This window comes from Ochotona princeps, chromosome 3, assembly GCF_030435755.1.
Source record: "Ochotona princeps isolate mOchPri1 chromosome 3, mOchPri1.hap1, whole genome shotgun sequence".
In the NCBI taxonomy this organism is placed as follows: domain Eukaryota; kingdom Metazoa; phylum Chordata; class Mammalia; order Lagomorpha; family Ochotonidae; genus Ochotona; species Ochotona princeps.
In genome coordinates, this window is record NC_080834.1 from 102056569 (window position 1) to 102075575 (window position 19007).

Sequence of the window (19007 nt, forward strand, 5' to 3'; positions counted from 1 at the left end):
GGGTGCCGGCTCTCAGGGACCAACTTCTCTGCCCTCTGGTTGGGAAGGAGCTGGAGACAGAAACATTACAGAGCATGACAAGTTCCATAGAGGAGGTAGACATGGTGGAGCTTGTTCTACCCCACTAAAGCAAGTACTATCCCACTTTTCCATGACCAGATGTATAGATATTCTGATGAAGCCACTTGTGCAAAGACCATGCTGAGTACGGAAAGGGACACAGACCTTTATCTGCTGTGTGAATGCCGTGTTCAGATTCGGAGATCACCTGTCCAAAAGACAGTTGGTGTGAAGGTTGGGGAGGATCTCCTGGGGACACCAAGAGAGAGGGAAGTAATAGCAGCTGATATCCCTGGAGTTCTTAACACAGTTCAGACCCCATAGTATGTGTTTTATACCTACTAATTATTTCATATGGCAATCAACATTATTTGCCAGAAAACTAAAGTTGGGAAGAATTGAGTAAGAGAAGTTATGCATTTACTAGCCACAGTTTAAAAAAAAAAAAGCCTAATTATCTACCATGCACGGCTTTTTTGAGAAAAGATAATAAGAAAAATCAGAAACTTAAGTAAGTAGTGGAATCAGTGAAAGAATATCTGGTAGAACGATGCTGGATATAAAGCAAAAAGAAAAAAACTGTCCTGAAATCCCAAGGGAGACTATGAGAAAATGAGCTGTAGTAGCACAGTGAGTATGCCTCTGCTTGCACCACTGGCTTTCCATATCAGAGTGCTGGTTCTAGTATTGGCTGTTCCACTTCTGATTCAGCTCCCTGCTAATGCTCATGGAAAACCAGGGGAAGATGGACCAAGTATTTGGGCCTATGCTACTCATGTGGGAGACCTGGAGGGAATTCTTGATTCCTGACTTAAGCCTGACCAGGCCTTGACTGTTGAGACCATTTGGGGATTGAATCAGCAGATGGAAGACTCTCCCCTACCTCGTCACTGTCTTTCAAATAAAATTTTTTTTTAAATATTTTTAAATGTTTATTTATTTATGTATCTTTATTGGAAAGGCAGATTTACAGAGAGAAAGCTCTTCCAAATGCTGGTTGTTTTACTCTCCAAATGACCACAAAAGCTGGAGCTGGCCAGTCTGAACCCAGGAGCCAGGAGCTTCTTCTGGGCTTCCAGGTACAGAGTCCCAAAGACTTGGCCCATCCTCTACTGCTTTCTACTTGTTCATGTCCTGGCTGCTCCACTTCCCATCTAGCTCCCTGTTTGTGGCCTGGGAGAGCAGTGAAGAACAGCCCAAAGCCTTAGGACCCTGCACATGCATAGGAGGTCTAAAGGAGTCTCCTGACTCCTGGCTTCAGATCAGCTTAGCTCAATGGATGTCATTGTGACCATTTGGGGAGTGAAATCAGCGGATAGAGGATCTTTCTATCTGTCTCTCCTTCTCTGTAAATCTGACTTTCCAGTAAAAATAAATCTGTTAAAAAAGGGAAAGAACCGATGTATATTGTCAGAGTTCATGGAAAAGGCCAGCAGGGAAATCCCGGGGTCATGTCATTGGGTCAAAATGAAGTGTTGGGAGTTCTGGCAGAGATTACTATCCAAATATCTGCTTGCCACCCACGATCTCCTGGGATTCCTGATTGTTCCTGTTCAACCTGTCAGTTTAGGGAAGAAGCCCTGACTGTTCTGCCCACTCCCCACCTTGATGTTAGTCTCCCCAACTCTCTTGAATCACTTCTCCATGGCACCTGCAGAGCCAACGCTAACCTACCAGTGCACCGCTGCAGGCAACACCAACCTCTACTTAGTTCAATCGTAACACATCTTACACAGTCTGACAAAGGATAACTGCCACCCTTTACTACAGTACCTGCTGGATGGGAAATAGGCAGGTGGCAAGGACTCAGGAAATGGTGAGTGAATTAACCAGGCATTCACCATGGGTCTTGTCTATAACTCTCAATCATTTCTGGCTTAATCAGACCTGCCCAGAGCAGATGAAGGGAGGAACTCTGAAGACCACATGGTTTTGCTTCCCCACAACTACATGACTGATTGGAACAGGGTCAGGGGTTTCCTCATGAGGAAGCAAGCTTTTTCCTCACCTTGGAGTTTGGGATTGGGTCAGCTAGTCAATGAGTGGCCTAGAAACCAATGATGCTGCTTTATAGAGGGAAGCCCAGCTTGGTCAGGGGGATTCTAGCAGAACATTGACGTTAGTGGAAACCCAGGAGTTCTTGAAGGAGGTTCCAGGGTCGCCCCACCATCACTTCAATTCTTGACTAACCCTGTCACACCCTCCTATAAAACTTGGGTTGAGGGGCCTGGTGCATGGATTTAGGTGGCTAAATCCTTGCCTTGCAACCGAGATACCATGTGAGTGCTTGTTTGTGTCCCAGCTGCTCCACTTCCCTTCCAGCTCCCTGCTTGTGGCCTGGGAAAGCAGTGGAGAATGGCCCAAGGCATTGGGACCTTGCACCTGCATGGGAAACCTGGAGGAAGGTTCTGACTCCTAGCTTCAGATCAGCTCAACTCTGGATGTTGTGGCCACCTGGGGAATGGGCCAGGGAATGGAAAACCTTTGTATCTCCTCTCTGTAAATCTGTTTTTCCAATTTAAAACAATGGAAAAAGGACTTGAACAGGCATTTAAGCATTAAAAAAAAACAAAAACTGGGCTCCCGCATGATAGCCTAGTGGCCAAAGTCCTCTCCTTGAATGTTCCAGGATTCCAAATGGGCACCGGTTCATATCCCAGCAGCCCCGCTTCCCATACAGCTCCCTGCTTGTGGCCTGGGAAAGCTTTTGAAGATGGCTGAAGCCCTGGGACCCTGCACTTGTGTGGAAACCTGGAAGAAGTTCCTGGCTCCTGGCATTGGATTGGCTCAGCTCCAGCTATTGAGGTCACTTGGGGAGTGAATCATCAGATGGAAGATCTTCCTCTCTGTCTCTTCTCCTCTCTGTGTATCTGCCTTTCTAATTTAAGTGTGTGTATATATATATATATATATATATATATATATTTGGAAAAAAAATTTGGGTTAGCATGAGTGGATTTCTGTTCCAAGCAACCAGAGCCTCCTTAGCTAACTTGGAGTTCTGCAGGAACCCTGCATGGGACAGGGTTCCCAGGGTAAGAAGTTCTAGGTATGAGATTTTGAAACAGTTTATCATGATGAAGTAGTCCTTATCCACAGGTTCATCCATTCTAACAACCAGACCCTTACTGAGCACCTCCTTAGTAGTGTCTGGCATTGTGCTAGGTACTGTGGAGGCAAACGGCAGCTACTGTTGTGGAGCCTACAGTCTTGGAGGCATTATAGCCAGGTGGACATCACAGTATGGCACAGTAAAGGCAGTGATGGCAGCATGTGCAGTCAATGACAAATGGTGAAAGGGGGATTTGTGGACAGGCAGACAAGGGAAGACTCTGAACTGTAGCTCAGGGACGTTTGCTCATAATCAAGGAAGACCTTGGAGTATTTAGCAGTGGTGCTAAAATGGAGGAGGAGGGAGGGAACAGAACCATGTAGACTTCAGGGCAGATGGGCTTGCTGAGGAGTGGTATTGAGAACACCTGGAAGATGTGACAGAAGAAAAAGGACTCTTTCTCTCCAAAGAAGGTAGGAAATGAACAGTTGGTCTCCAGAGGCAATACTAACCAGACATTTGCAAGGTTTAGGAATGGGCTGTGGCTAGGGAGAGCGGAGTCTTTCTTACTTTTAAAGGTTTATTTCATCTATTTGAAAGGCAGGATTACAAAAAGAGAGCAGTATCTTCCGTGTGCTGATTCACTCCCAAAATGGCTGCAGTGATCAGGGCTGGTCCAGGATGAAACCAGGACCTAGAAGCTTCTTCTGGGCCTCCCACATGCATGTTCAGGTCCAGTCACTGGGCCACCTTCTACTGCTTTTCTAGGCGTATTAGCAGGGAACTGGATCTGAAATGGAGCAGACAGGGCTCCAGCTGGCACCAAGATGGGATGCTGGCATTCCAGGCAGTGGCTTACTATACCACAATGCTGGCCCTGAAGCAGAGGTCTTCACTCACAGCTGAACATGGCTCCATGGGCTCAGAAGATAGTGGAGTATTCATTTAAGGAATAGTTCCTGAATGCAAACTGTGTTATAGATGTGTGGAATGGTCTAGTGAAGACAGACATTAATCCAAACAAACTCATGAATAAATATATTTTCTAAAGTGCTGTGAAGAAAAGGTACAATGTGCTACAAGTGGAAATGAGGTCTAAGAAGAGTGAAGTGGCAGTTGGGCCAAGATCCAAATGATGAATGGGAGATAATCGGTGAGGGCAGACAGTGCTTGTGTTTTTGAATTGTCCACACAGACACACTGAAAAAGGGAGGTGAGGCAAGGACAGCAAGAGGGGTCAAAAGTTCCAGGGGCTTCTGGAGAAGCCAGCAGTGACACCTGTAATTGATTTCATTTCTCCTGACCAGCATTGAGAGGTCAGCACTATAGCTCAATTAGCTAATCCTCCATCTGAAATTGACAGCATCTCATATGGGCATCAGTTTGTGTCCAGGCTGTTACACTTCTTCTTCTTCTTTTTAAAGATTTATTTATTTTTATTGGGAAGGCAGATTTACAGAGAGAAGGAAATACAGAGAAAGATCCTCCATCTGCTCGCTCACTCCCCAAGTGGCCACAACTGCTGGAGCTGAGCTGATTAAAATCCAGGAGCCAGGGGCTTCTTCTAGGTCTCCCATGTGGGTACAGGGTCCCGAAGCTTTGAGCTATCCTCTACTGCTTTCCAAGGCCACAAACGGGGAGCTGGATGGAAAGTGGAGCAATTCATGTCCTGGCACCCACATGAGACCCCAGCATGTACAAGGCAAGGAGTTAGCCACTGAGTCACCATGCCAGGCCCCCAGCTGTTCCACTTCGGATCCAGTTCCCTGCTTGTGACCTGGGCAAGCAGTGGAGGATGTCCCAAAATCTTGGAAACTTGTACTTGCCTGGAAAACACAGAAGTTTCTGGTTCCTGGCTTCCTGTTGGCTTAGATTCAGCCATAGCAGCCATTTGGGGAGTAAACAAGTGGATGAAGGATCTTTATCTGTCTCCTCTCTGTAAAACAAATCTGCCTTCCCAATGAAAATTGAAAAAAAAAAAAAAAAAAACGTGCATTGAACTTCCTCTCCATTCCAGTGAGTAGACTTCTCTCCTTTTTCCTATTCATCTCTTTACTCATTCATTCTTCCATCCATCCATCCATCATCCACTTATCCATCCACCCATCTTTCATCTACCCATCTCACAGGCACTTACTCAGTACTGTGCTGGGAGACCCACTGGCCCAGAAAGTTTGTAAATGGATAGGAATTCTTTTCCTGGAATTTTCTCACCATTGTTTTGACCTCCTGCTTACCAACAAAGAAGGAAAGGACAAAGTGACTATGCTAATCACCATATAGGACCCAGGAAGTGTTAAAAACAAAACAAAACAAAAACTAGAGTCTGTTGACCCATTTGGTGTAATCTGAACAGGAATAGGGTTCCCCAAACCTATGCAGCTGTTTAAACTGCCAACTCTTATGTTAACAGTCAATAGTTGAAGGGTGGAAATGTGATCCATGATGACGTCCAAAGGGTAGGAGGTCTTTAGGTCGTTGGGACATGCCCTTGGAAGGTAGTACTCATGAGATTTTTTACTTAAACTATGTGCAGCCTAGCTCTCCCCCTGCTTGCTGGCTAGCCATGAGATCGTCCACTGCTAATACCTGGCCTCACCAGAAGCCTGAACCAATGAGGCTGTGATCTTTGTGAACCCCAAAACCATAAACTGAAAACAAACCTTCTTCCTTACTAAGTTGCTCCTCTCAGAGTAAAATTAAAGCTGATAAACCACTGATCGCCCCACCCACAACTGCTGAGGAAACATGGCAAGAAGGAGCAAAAATACATGTTGTGGCCAAGAGTCTCATTCCAGTGATAGCTCAGTCACAGTCTACCATTTCAGTAAAATAGACTCTGTATTCAATAAATATGTAATCAGGTGTGTCATGCAGGAATAGATTTACACATTTTCATAATTTAGAAGATACAGTCCATTTCTTTACAAGAGCAGATTTCACAGAAACTAGTAGGAAAGGAGTTGCTTTGATGAGGTTACTGGGCCTGTAACACTCAGGAATTCCAGAGACCTTCCTGCAGAGGCCACAGGTGTGGCATGGATGGAAGCCACCCTCAGGCTGGGTGCCTGGCACAGCTGCCATCATCACATTGCTCTGGCCTTTGTGTCCTTGGTCTCCTGGGACGTCTTGACTTGGCTACTGCTGTCATTTCCAGATTCATGGCCGCATCTACCTCCAGCAGAAGCCGGAGCATTCCTCATGCTGGAAGAATGAAGTGGCTTATGCTTTGAATCGGCCTGTCAGCAAAAGGAGTTGCAGTACTATTCCAAAAGGTCATGGTAACCACACCTACCAGGTAGGATTATACACAGTATTTCTTTCATTAGGCATCTATGTATTTTGTAAATTTCATTCAGTAATCATAGATTACATTGGCATAAGGAAGTTAAGGATGTCTTAAGGATTGTATAAAATGAGGGTTGCCTATAAAACAATCCCACGTTTTCCTCTTCTCCCCTTGCTCCATGTGCTGTTACTGAGCTGGGAGGCTGCCCCTATGCTCCCCACACTTATCTTCCCTTGCATCCTTATTACCTGTTCTTGCAACTGCCCTCTGGGCTGCCTGTCCCCTCCTCTGCGATCCACCTGCACACCGCAGAGAAGACAGGTGGCCCGGACTGTGCCTTTTTTGCCTTCCCAGAGCCAACAGCCTGAAAGACAAGCCGGTCTTAGAAAGCAGAGATACCCAGTGTCTGTATACTCGATCTACCATGTCAAAATAAATAAAAGTACATTCACATTTATCCAACATCTCATAGATATCCACGAGATTGTAAAAACCCCTTCATCTTTTTACCTCCCACACAACAGCCCTGTGAGGTAGGTCAGTTTCATTCCCTTCCACATGCCAGAAACTGGAAGGACTGGTGCAGACAATGTGGAGTCCACTCTGCAGTGAGATCTGCAGCCCATCTCGCCCTGGAAGGTGCTTGATGTGCAGTGTGATGCTGACGGACTGTTGAACCGACAGCTTGGAACAAAGGAGGCCCCAGGACACAGCAAGACAAAGCTCTGGGCTGGTGGAGCCTGGCTATTTCTGACTTGCCCTAGATAGGAGCTCCCTTCCCAGGATGGTTTTGTAATCACAAGGTCGTTAGATGTTTTGTAACATGACATCCTTAAACACGCCTGGAAAAAAAAAAAAAACTTGGTTTTTCAATACATTTTGTGCCTTGCGAAAAAGTGAGAGGAAGCCTTCAGAAGACCAGGCCTGGAAGCCTTCAGAAAGCCTGGCCTGGAATAGTGTTGATGTTTCTGGTTTCTGTGTGTCACAACAGTAGTTACATCTGCTGCTGCTGGCAAAGAATGGGTTGGAAGAACGTTTCAACATTTTCCATCAGGACCAGATCATACCGACACAGCTGGGGCCTGGGAAAACAAAAACAAATGTGCTGATCAATAAAATAACAAAAAGAATCATACTCCAGTTAAGTCAGCTGTAATGTATCCTGAGGATATAAAACTAATGAGCAGTTTCTTCTAATGATCTGGGAAAAGGCTTCTGATAAAACATCAGCCAACAAGAAAGCAGGGTGTAAGAATCCAACTTCAGTTAGATTTTAAAAATTAGAAAGAAATAATCAAAAATATTAAAAGTCCTTGCCTCTAAATAATGACAGAATGTTGACATTTCCCTGCTTCCCAAAACTTTCTGTACTTCCTAGATTTATTCATGTGTACGTTTGTTTTGATTAATTTGAGCAACAGAGACAGAAATATATTTGTCACAAATGCCTACAATAGCCTGGGCTGAGCCAGGCCTAAACCAGGACCCGGACTTTTATCCAGGTCTTCCACAGAGGTGGTAAGGAACCAAGTACTGGAGTCATCACCCGCAGCCTTCCAGGATGCTTTAGCAGCATGCTGAATCAGAAACAGAGGACTGGGGCTTGAACCTGGCACTCTCATATGGGATGCTGACATTTCAACTAGTGTCTTAACCACTGTGTCATAATATTTACCTCTTCATAATTTTTTAGTGGACAGCATTTATTTGATGATCAGTAAAAATGTGTGAGGAAGTTCAGCTGATCCAGATCCCTGCTAATGCCCTGCCAAAGCAGCAGAAGACGGCCCACGTGCTTGTGCCTCTGCACTCACATAGGGACACGGATGAAGCTCCTGGCTCCTGGCTCCACCCTGGCCCAGCCTCCACCCTTGTAGTCTTTGGAGAATGAACCAGAAGAAGGAAAAGCTCCTATATCTCCCTCTATAACTTTCCCTTTCAAATAAATGCAGTAAATCTTAAAAACAAACAACAAAACATTGCTTGTTCAAACCCTGCTTCCAGCGCACCTCTCTGGGTGGGCAAGTGACCTTAACTTCATCCGCAGAATCCTGAGCTTGTACTTGGGGCCTATTGCAGATCCTGTAGAGAACACCAAGGAAATCTCTGCGACTTTATCCAAATCTTGATTAAATCTTGCAAGCAGACTCACTTGGTGATATTTCTGAAATGTGGCTGGTTCGCTAGAAGGAAGAAATCATATGTATGTTTAAATGGCTATAGATCGTTAATGAGAGAACACAATTTTGTAGCTGACAGATCCCAGGAAAGAAGCAGCATTTGATCCATAGCCTGCTCTGGCAGATCTTTATGGGCCAAGTCTGCTGAGTCCCATGCGACTGCGTAGGTGAAGCTGCTAACTCCTGCATGGCATTAGAGAGCTATGCTGCTAGTGACTGCCACTGTGTACCGACATCCTTGTCTCTTCACAGTCTGTCAACGCCCTGAAGCATGGTACAAGGTGGGATTGCTGTCTTTACTTACCAGACAAGGAAACAGATCTCTGCAGTGTGGTAGGCCCCAGGTGAAAGGCTTAGATGCAGCAGTGCAGGGACTCAGACATAGTCTGCACTGCTAGATGCCTCTGTGTGTATTTTTAGCCAAACTGAATACAAATTGAGAAGTTATACTTGAAATGTGTTCTCAGTCCTACTCAAGATGAACCTTAAAATAGATAAATGGGTCCGGCGGCGTGGCCTAGTGGCTGAAGTCCTTGCCTTGAACGCCCTGGGATCCCATATGGGTGCCGATTCTAATCCCAGCAGCCCTGCTTCCTATCCAGCTCCCTGTTGTGGCCCAGGGGAAAGTGGCGAGGATGGCCCAAGGCCTTGGGACCCTGTACCCGTGTAGGAGACCCGGAAGAGGCTCCTCCCGGCTTTGGATTGGTGCAACTCCAGTAGTTGCAGTAACTTGGGGGGTGAATCAGTAGATGGAAGATCTTCCTCTTTTTCTCTCCTCTTCTCTGTATGTCTGACTTTGCAATAAAAATATATCTTTAAAAAATAGATAAATGCAGGTTCTAATACTTTCCCACCAACTATGTAGGTACGTTATCTACAGTTGGAATCCCAAATGGACTCTGTCTAGGGCATATCCCTGGAGCAGTTCGCTTGGTTTTTTTTTTTTTTTTTTTTTTTTTTGGAGAGCTGAGAGAGTTGATCATGGACAACCAGGAAGAGCCCAAGAACAGGAACAATAGGCTTGCTCTAAACTTGCATTGTTAGTTTTGGAGGTGGGGTGGATGGGAAGAGGTGTGTCATCCCAACCCCACTAGAGGCATGTCTCTCATACCTTTGGAGTACAGAAGAAAGGTCATAAGTAAAACTAACCTGTACCTGGATTTTAGTTTTTAAAATACTATCTCCACTAAAAGCTAAAAAGAGCCAAAATTGCTGGAAGAAATGGTTAACTCCAGGACTAGGTGAGGAAAAATGTGAAGTAAATTTGGAACAACCTGTTGTTGGAAGCATCCAACAGCATAGCTGGTGGGATGGCAGAGGCCTGTGGGATGCTGTTGAGAAGAGGCTCCAGGAAAGAGGAGGCACAGGGCCTCTCACCCAGAGTGCACTCTTGCCCCCAGTCCTTGAATATGCTTTCATGCTTCCCTGATACATGACGAACATCTGTGCTTAGTCTGTTATCCTATGTCAAAGTAGTGCTCCTTATCAATATCTCACACCTGCTTTGATCCTGATGCCTTGTTCGCTCTCCTCGAACTCCCTGCTTACACACAAGTAACACTAGCCGTATATCAAGCCTGACAACTGTAACCAATGTCTGAGCTGAACTGTGTTTGAACTGTTGCTTTACTGAATGTATATAAACTAGAACCCTGGAAATAAACTTTGTCAGTTGCCCAAGAGAGCACTGTCCCCACATTTCTTTTTGGTCGCACCTCCTCTCCAGGAACCCACAAGGTAAACTTGCACCTGTGTGCCAGAAAGTAAGGAAGTGCCTCAGAGAGTGACAGAAGTGCTCAAAGGGTCACAGAATGACCACACACCCATCAGGAAGGCTATTGACAAAATAACAAAACATATGCAGCAAGCACTTAGAAGAACTGCAACCCTTGTATACTAGCAGTGGGATTGAAAAATAGGGTAAATGCCCAGGAAAGCAGTATGGCAATATTTAAAAACTTTAAAATAGGGTATAGAAATGTTTTTGGATATATAACCAAAGTAGGAAATAAAAATGCTTTTGGATATGTAACAACAGCAACAACAACAAAAGACAAAGGCTTGAAGAAGAGATGTCTGCATACCCTTGTTCATCACAATTCTATTTGCAGTAGCCAAGAGATAGAAGCAACTCCAATGTCCATCAACAGATGGATAAATAGATAAAATATGTGGTATGGACATACAAAGGAACATTATTCAACCTTGAAAGTGAGGAAAATCCTGTCACAGGCCACAAAATGGATGAACTTGAGGACATTACACTAAGTGAAATAACAGTCACAATGATCCCACTAAGAGGAGCTGTGTAAAGTAGTCAGAGTAGGTAAAGAGAGAGTAGAATAGCGTTTACTAGAGCATGGGAATGGGGAAACACTTGTAAGATAAAAAAGTTCTGGACAGTGCTTTACACAATGAGTTGGATGCCCAAAAAAGGGGTTAGATGGTGAAGATTTTTATGTTATATATATTTTACTACAATAAAAAGGAACAAACTTTTTTTAAAAGGAGACACTCGTGAGTATCAGCAAGGATGTAGAAAACTGGAACCCTGTAGTCTGCCATGGAAAACATTTTCCTCAAAATGTTAAACATAGAGTCACCATATGACTCAGCAATTCCTAGATACCTTTCTAAGAGAAATGAAAATATATGCCCATAGAAGAATTTGTAAACATATGTTCAAAAAGGCATTCTTCCTAGTAGCCAGAAAGCAGAAACAACCTAAACATCTATCAGCTGATAAATACACAAACTCTTCAAAACTTCATGGAAAACACATTCTATGGAAAAATTATATGTAGATGCCAATTTTTTTTGCACCAAAATAAACTTTTTATTTGATCCTAATTTTTCACAAATTGTTTGAAATATCCTTGTATACATATAATGGAGTGTTAATTGCCCATTAAAAGGAATGCAATATTGCTACATAATCAAATCTGAATTAAACCTAAATGAAGCCGCATAGTGGAAGGCTCCATTTATGTGACATGGCTAGGCAAATCCACAGAAAGAGAAAATAGATTAATGATTGGTGAAGGATGCGTGAAAAATGAGACATCACAGCTAATGCATAAAGGTTTCTTCTCAAAATGAAGAAGGAGGTCTGGAATTAACTGATGGTGATGGTTGCATATTTTTGTGAATATACTGAAAAATTCTGAAGAGTAAATGTTATGGTGTATGAGTTATATTTTAAATTCTTTAATATTAAAAAAAAATACATTACAGGGAAAGTCACCAGCCCGATAATAACCTTGACTGTGACCCTATTGATTCCCAGCCTGGAGGAACTCACCTTCCTGAATAAACTCTGGATGCATTTGCTAGTGTCATTTACCTTATCTGAAGCTGTAGGAATAATACCAAAGTGTTAATCTTGAAAAAAAAAAAAAAACAGTCCCCATAATCTGACCAAACAACAGCAATTTCCTTTCTTCATATATGTTCTAATTGGGGGTGACTTTTTCGTATGTATGCTTAAATAAGACTGTGCATTAAAATGTTAAGGTCTTGACAGGTGAGTGTTGTGACACAGCAGATTAAGCCTAGGAGGCCTGCATTTCATATTCGAGTCTCAGGTAGGTCCTCTGCTTCCAACTCAGTTTTCTGCTAATGTATATCCTTGAAGGCGCTAGAAGACAAGTGCTTGGGCCCCTTCCATCCACATGGAAGATGTGGACAGAGACCTAGCGTCTGACTTCAGCCTGGCCCAGCCCAGGCTGTTTTGGACATTTGGAGAGTGAGTTGTGAATGAAAAATCTCTCTCTCTCTCAGTCTCTCTCCCTTCTTCCTTTCCCTCCCACTCTTTCAATAAGATGAAAATAAATAAGCATTTTTAAAAATATTAATCTCCACATTCAAGACTTCCTACTTGGGAGTTGACTATGAAAATGAACACTTCTTAGATGAATGTAGAAAAAATATGTAGCCAGTTATAGTCATGAATATTAACATTTTGCTCTGTGAGAATTCCCTGTTGTGACTACACAGTATCCCCTGTTATTTCTTAGCATCTCCAGATTCTAAAATTGTGAATTTAGCTGAGGTGTCTGTCCCAGCTTCCTCATTGAGTGTCACAGCCAATAAGCTGCCTGAGGCTGACTTTTTTTTTAAGATTTATTTATTTTTACGGGGAAGGCAGATTTACAGAATGAAGGAAAGACAGAAAGATCTTCCAACCGCTGCTTCACTGCACAAGTAGCTGCAACAGCCAAAACTCATCCAATCCAAAGTCAGGAGCTTCTTCCGGGTCTCCCACTTTGGTACAGGGTCCCAAGGCTTTGGGCCATCCTCTACTGCTTTCTCAGGCCACAAGCTGGGAGCTGGAAGGGAAGTAGAGCAGCCGGGATATGAACAAGTACCCATATGGGATCCCAGGCATGCAGGGTAAGGATTTTAACCAGTAGGCTATCGCGCTGGGTTCTGGGACTGGCTTCTTAGTTGACACTCCTAACAGTGCCTCCCTATAATGCTACCCCACTATGGATTTGGGAACATTGGCTCTGAATAGATCTGTAAGGAACCCCTAAATAATACAGTTCACAAATTTCCATTCTGGTGGGGTTGGGGGAGTAATACAGTGTAGTGGGAGCAATAAAATGTAGTGATTGAAAGTATAGGTGTTGGACCCAGTGTGATGGCTCCATAGCTAGATCCTCAACTTGTAAGTGCTGGGATCCCATGTGGGCGCTGGTTCATATATATATATATATATATATATGGTGTAATAAACATATATAGATATAATATGTATATATACATATATAGTATATGTTATAAAACCATCAGAAAATGGAAGAGAAGGACCTGGCAATGTGGCCTAGCAGCTAAAGTCCTCGCCTTGAAAGTGCCGGGATCCCATATGGGCACCGGTTCTAGTCCCAGCAGCTCCACTTCCCATCCACCTCCCTGCTTGTGGCCTGGGAAAGCAGTGGAGGACAGCCCAATGCTTTGGGACCCTGCACCCGCATGGGAGACCTGGAAGAGGCTCCCGGCTTCGGATCAACTCAGCTCCAGCCATTGAGGTCACTCGGGGAGTGAATCATCAGATGGAAGATCTTCCTCTCGGTCTCTCCTCCTCTCTCTATATCTGCCTTTCCAATAAAAACAAATAAATCTTAAAAAAAAAGTTTGTGGAAAATAGAACTAAAAGATAAGTTACTTCAGTGTAAGAAAAATTTGAAAATCATGCATAATTTTTAATCATATGAAAATCTTCCATTAATTTTTTGAAGACCTCTCATGTATATACAAACATGAAATTTCATATCTGCTTATCTATTGTATTATGAGTTCAAAAAAAATAGAAGTGTGTCTGTATTTGGCCTTTATGGTGAGATTGTTGAGAATGGTTGGGGCAAAAACTTGTACTTTCAGGTTACATAATTCTCTTATTGTTTTTGAATTAATATTATTGGTAACTGCCCAATCATATTATTTATATTCATGGGGTACAATGTGATGTTTTTATTTGTGTGTTTAATTTAGAATGACAAAATCAACGTATTACTCCACTGTGTAAATTCTTTTCTTTATGCAAAATGACTCTCATCATTAAATGTTTCATCAAAGGAAGTAAGAGAAAAGAGAGAAGGAGAAGGGGGAGGGGAGAGAAAGAAAACTCTGGCACCAAATCCAATTATAATAAGCCTGGGAGGAGAGATCAACTGGGCAAGCAACTTACAAACATATGCCCTTAAATCTATTGTAGACCAGGAAGTACAGACCTTAAACGGGCATAATTGAAGTTTAATTCCTCCAAACTACAAACTATCGTAGTTCAACTTACTGATTGATTTTGGATTCCGTGATGTTTCCAGCTTCATCTCGCAACTTGATTGTAATGGACCCTCTTCTGATGTTTTTGTTCCAAGTTATAATATCCACAAAGTAATGATATACTGCAAGACAGACAGAGAATAGTAAGAGATAGGAAAACCCAATTGGTGTCCCAGAGGGCTGATTCCTAAAAACCATTTCCCAGTGATAACTTAGTCTCTAGTCTCTTTGTTACTCTGCAAAGATCTAGGCCAGAATTCCTGCTATTCCTTTCTCTTCTCTTTAGTAAAGATGGCAGAAGTGACTGCTGAGTTCAATAGTATCCAGTTAATCACACCCAGACACAGTAGCAGAATTTCTACCTTCTTCACCAAAGTCTTATGGCCTTCTGCTGAGTTTGATTAGTTCACTTCAGTTCCTTCCGCTTTTAGGAAACCTGATGGCCATCTAGAGACCTGGTATGGCTAATAAGATCTTGCACTGGTTGGACCATGTCAGCCACCTTACCCTGATCCCTGCTATCTTTCTTAGCCATGCCAAAGCACCTGCCTTCCCTCACTGCCAGGCTCTGGCTTGGTCCTAGGCATTCACCAAACTCGACACTCATGCTTTGCCTGGTTTTACCTTTTTTTTTTTTTTTTTTAATTGGAAAGTTAGATATACAGAGAGGAGGAGAGACAAAGAGGAAGATCTTCCATCTACTGATTCGTTCCCCAAGTAGCTGCAACAGCCAGCGATGAGCTGATCCAAAGCCAGGAGCCAGGAACTTCTTCCTGGTCTCCCACACTGGTTCAGAGTTTCAAGTCCTGGGGCCATCCTCAACTGCTTTCCCAGGCCAAAAGCACAGAACTGGTCAGAAATGGAGCCTCTGAGATATGATCTGGTGCCCAAGGTGAGGACTTTAGCCACTGGGTTACCATGCCAAGCCCAACTTGGTTTCATCTTAATGGCATTTTCTTGAGGAACACTTTTTTGGCCTTTAGATTAAGTCTTCCATCTTAGAATTTCTGCCATAATTATTCAGCACATTTTGCTGTATTTAAAAAGTACGAAGAAAATGGTGATCAAAAAAATAGTAAATCCATGCAAATACTGCCTAAAGAATGCCTTAGGGGGCTTAAAAAAAAAAGATAAAGCTAAAATATTCTACACAATAACTGGAAAGGGGTGATTCTTCTTTGTATTCCCAGAAGTAATACCTTATGGATACCCACAATTTTTTGTTGAATAAATGGGAACATATAATGTATTCAGAAAACTATTTTTCCTCCTTGAACTTTGTGTTTGTTTTAACATTTATTTATTTATTTGAAACTCAAGCTAGGGCCCAGCGCGATAGCATAGTGGTTAAGTCCTCGCCTTGTACACCTGGGATCCCATATGGGCACCCATTCTAATCCCAGCAGCTCCACTTCCCATCCAGCTCCCTGCTTGTGACATGGGAAAGCAGTCGAGGATGGCCCAGAGCTTTGGGACCCTGCACCCGTGTGGGAGACCCAGAAGAATCTCCTGGCTCCTGGCTTTGAACTGGCTCAGCTCCAGCTGTTGCAGCCACTTGGGGAGTGAATCATTGGATGGAAGATCTTGCTCTCTGTATATCTGACTTTCCAATAAAAAATTAATAAAACTTTCAAAAAAAAAAAAAGAAAGAAAGAAAGAAACTCAAGCTAGAGACAGAGAGAAAGAGATTGAGGAGATCTTCCACCATTGGTTCACATCCCAAATGGCCACAAGAACCAGGGCTGTTCAAGGCCAAAACTAGGAGCCAGAAATTTCATGTAGATCTCCCACATGGGTAACAGGGACCCAAGTACATGGGCCATCATCCACTGTTCTCCCAGGTCACTAGCAGGGAGCTGAATCAGAAGTGGAGCAGCTGGAACACAAACCAGTGCCCATATGGGATTGCCACCAGCACAGGTGGAATCTTTATGTGCTATACCAGCCTCCGTCCCTGAACTTTTTTATATCTTAAGGTTAAGGGTATTTTGGGAAGATGATGACCACTACAGGATAGTCGGATACATCATCTGTTGGTGATACCTGCATAGAAAGGGAAAGAGGCTGAGGGAACAAGTGATTCCATGAAAGAGTATGCCAGGCCTGGAGTTATCTTGTGATTCCATCTTACTCAGGAGCTTGCCCACACCAGGCAGATGACAGTTCCTGGGCTGCCACACATGGGCCCAAAGAAAAGGGAAACCCAGTGATCTACAAACTCTTAAAAAGAAAAAAAAAAGATGGGGGAGGGACGCAACATGATTGCCTAGTGGCTAAATCCTCACCTTGCCTACGCCAGGATCCCATATAGGCACCAGTTCCTATCCTGGCTGCTCCACTTACCATCCAGCTCTCTGCTTGTGGCTTGGGAAAGCAGTCGAGGACGGCCCAGAGCCTTGGGACCCTGCACCCACATGGGAGACAGGGAGAAGTTCCTGGCTCCTGGCTTTGGATCAGCTCAGTTCTGGCTGTTGCAGCCATTTGGGGAGTGAATCAGCAGATGGAAGATCTTCCTCCCTGTCTCTCCTTCTCTCTGTATATCTCCCTTTCCAATAAAAAATAAGTAAACCTTTAAAAAAAAAAAAAAGTTGCTCCCAAGAAAGGTGCAAAGAGATCCAAAATTGCAAGAAAAACCTGTCTCTGTCAGGGTGACTTCTAGGTGCTCCCCAGAGCATCTAATCATGTGCCATACCACTGAACTCCCATTTGGGATTCACAGCCCCCTGAATCAATGTCTTTAGGTCATTACAGATGCCTTACAGCTAAAACTGATCCATCACTATGGCTGACACCTGATTTTTCCTGACCCCAATTACATGTTCTTTGGGGAATCTAGCAATTTTCTGTTAAGGGCTTAGTGATTAGAATGTTAACTCCACCCTGTTAAGATTTTAATCCTAACAATTCAGAAGATAGTCACGATTATACTCCATTTTACTCAGCAGGACGCTGAGATGCCAAGAGACTAAGTGACTTGGCCAAGATCGTACAGCTGTGATGTGACAAAATAGGGTTTAGTCTGGGTCATTCCAGCTCTAAAGTGCCTGCGTCACCATGCATGGTCCTCATCTGCCAAGAAGTGGCTGGGACACTGAGACTAGCCATGTTCCGGGGAAAAGGGAGCAGCCACATTCATCACTCACTGCAGTACGGCTCCTTGTCAGCTGTGTCGAGGAATGCCTTAATCATTGGAGGATCTTGCTCATTCAAATAGTCCTTCCATCTGTCGGCATAGTAACCTACAAAACAAGTTGGAAAAATATAACATTATCAGGTATTAGATAAACCTAAAAGCAATTGGGGTAGTGAGAACAGCAAATCTAAAGGCAGCTGCCATCAGCCAGGCAACCTTTCCCCCATCCCTCCTAGCCCCACAATGAGAGGCTGCAGGACACAGGCAGTGTCTCCTCAGTGGCCACCCATATTGACTCTATCCCCAGGAGCTGGGAGGCTTTTTTCTCCTTAACTGGTTCATAGTAGTACTGTGAGAGAATGGGGAGTGGTTCACTCCCACTGGTGAGAACTAAAAATAGCACTGATATTTTTCAGTAATACAGCATTTTCTAGATTAAAACACATTCAGGTTTATACCTAAAATAGCATCATTCTTGCGAAGCAGTATGCTTTCTTGAAGGATGATAGTTGGGCCTCTAATGTAAACAGATTGTGGGCTTACCACACGAGGAGCCAGAGCGTGGGTTGAGGGCACTCATTGCCCTGCCTATAGGGAAGAATCCCTCTGTAAGGCTCATGAGGCACAAGGGCCTCTGGGCCCCCTGGAGTTGTGTGCACAGAGTGTTCCAGTCCTTGCAGAAGCAGCCAATGTAAAGTGACTGTGCCTGGGTGGGCTCAGAAACTCTGCTGAACCCTCTTTTCCATGCTAAGATAGAGACCGAGGAGTTTGTATTACATTCTGGGTTCAGATTGCCTTTTTTTTCTTAACGCTTAGTTATTAGGGGACTGGAGTAGTCCAAAGAACAAATTAATTAGAAAAGAAGTATCCAGACATTTTCTTTAAAAAATATATTTCAGAGGGCTGGCATAGTGGATTGAACCTTCTAAATGGTTCACTCTCCAAAGGCTGTTGCAGCCAAGACACTGAGCCAGGCTGAAACCAGGAGCCAGGAGCTTTATCTAGCTGTAGGTGCAAGAGCCCAAGCACTTGAGCCATCTTCCACTGCTTTCCCAGGCCATTAGCAGAGAGCTGCAGGATTGGAAATAGAGTAGCCAGGATTTGAACTGGCATTTCTTTGATTATATCATAACACTGGTGGCTCCTAGGAACAATTTTTAAGAAAGAAAAGCACAATGTGTATCTGTGTTGAAAAGGCCATAATTTGGTGCAGTAGTTAAGTTGCTGCTTGGAATTCCCCTATCTCTTAGTTGGGTGCCTGATTCAAGTCCCCGCTCTTCCATATATACCTAACTTCCTGCTAATAGGCACCCTTCAGAGGGTGTAACAATGGCTCAAGTATTAGGGTCCCTGTCAGCCACATGGGAAACCCAGACGGCATCATGAGTGCTTGGCGTTTAAACCTACCAGAGAAAATAGCCATCTGTCTCTATACTTTTAAATAAAATGTATAGAGCCCAGCGCGATAGTGTAGTCTCTAAAGTCCTCACCTTGCACACCCAGGATCCC

The 19007-nt window shown here is 43.7% G+C and overlaps 2 protein-coding genes across 2 annotated transcripts in view; one reads left to right on the forward strand and one right to left on the reverse strand.

Moving 5' to 3' along the window:
* SENP2 (SUMO specific peptidase 2) overlaps positions 1-19007 on the forward strand; it is a 102547-nt gene that overhangs the window by 2171 nt on the left and 81369 nt on the right. The window contains exon 2 of the mRNA XM_058662185.1: positions 6270-6410. Within this exon, the coding sequence (XP_058518168.1) occupies positions 6391-6410 (20 nt within the window). The 5' untranslated portion in view covers positions 6270-6390. The remainder of the gene's footprint in view (positions 1-6269; positions 6411-19007) is intronic.
* LIPH (lipase H) overlaps positions 7324-19007 on the reverse strand; it is a 38405-nt gene continuing 26721 nt past the window's right edge. Inside the window, exons 7-10 of the mRNA XM_012929078.2 lie at positions 17509-17604; positions 14376-14487; positions 8411-8584; positions 7324-7483 (exon numbers count right to left, since the gene is read on the reverse strand). Coding sequence (XP_012784532.2) covers positions 7396-7483; positions 8411-8584; positions 14376-14487; positions 17509-17604 — 470 coding nt within the window. The 3' untranslated portion in view covers positions 7324-7395. The remainder of the gene's footprint in view (positions 7484-8410; positions 8585-14375; positions 14488-17508; positions 17605-19007) is intronic.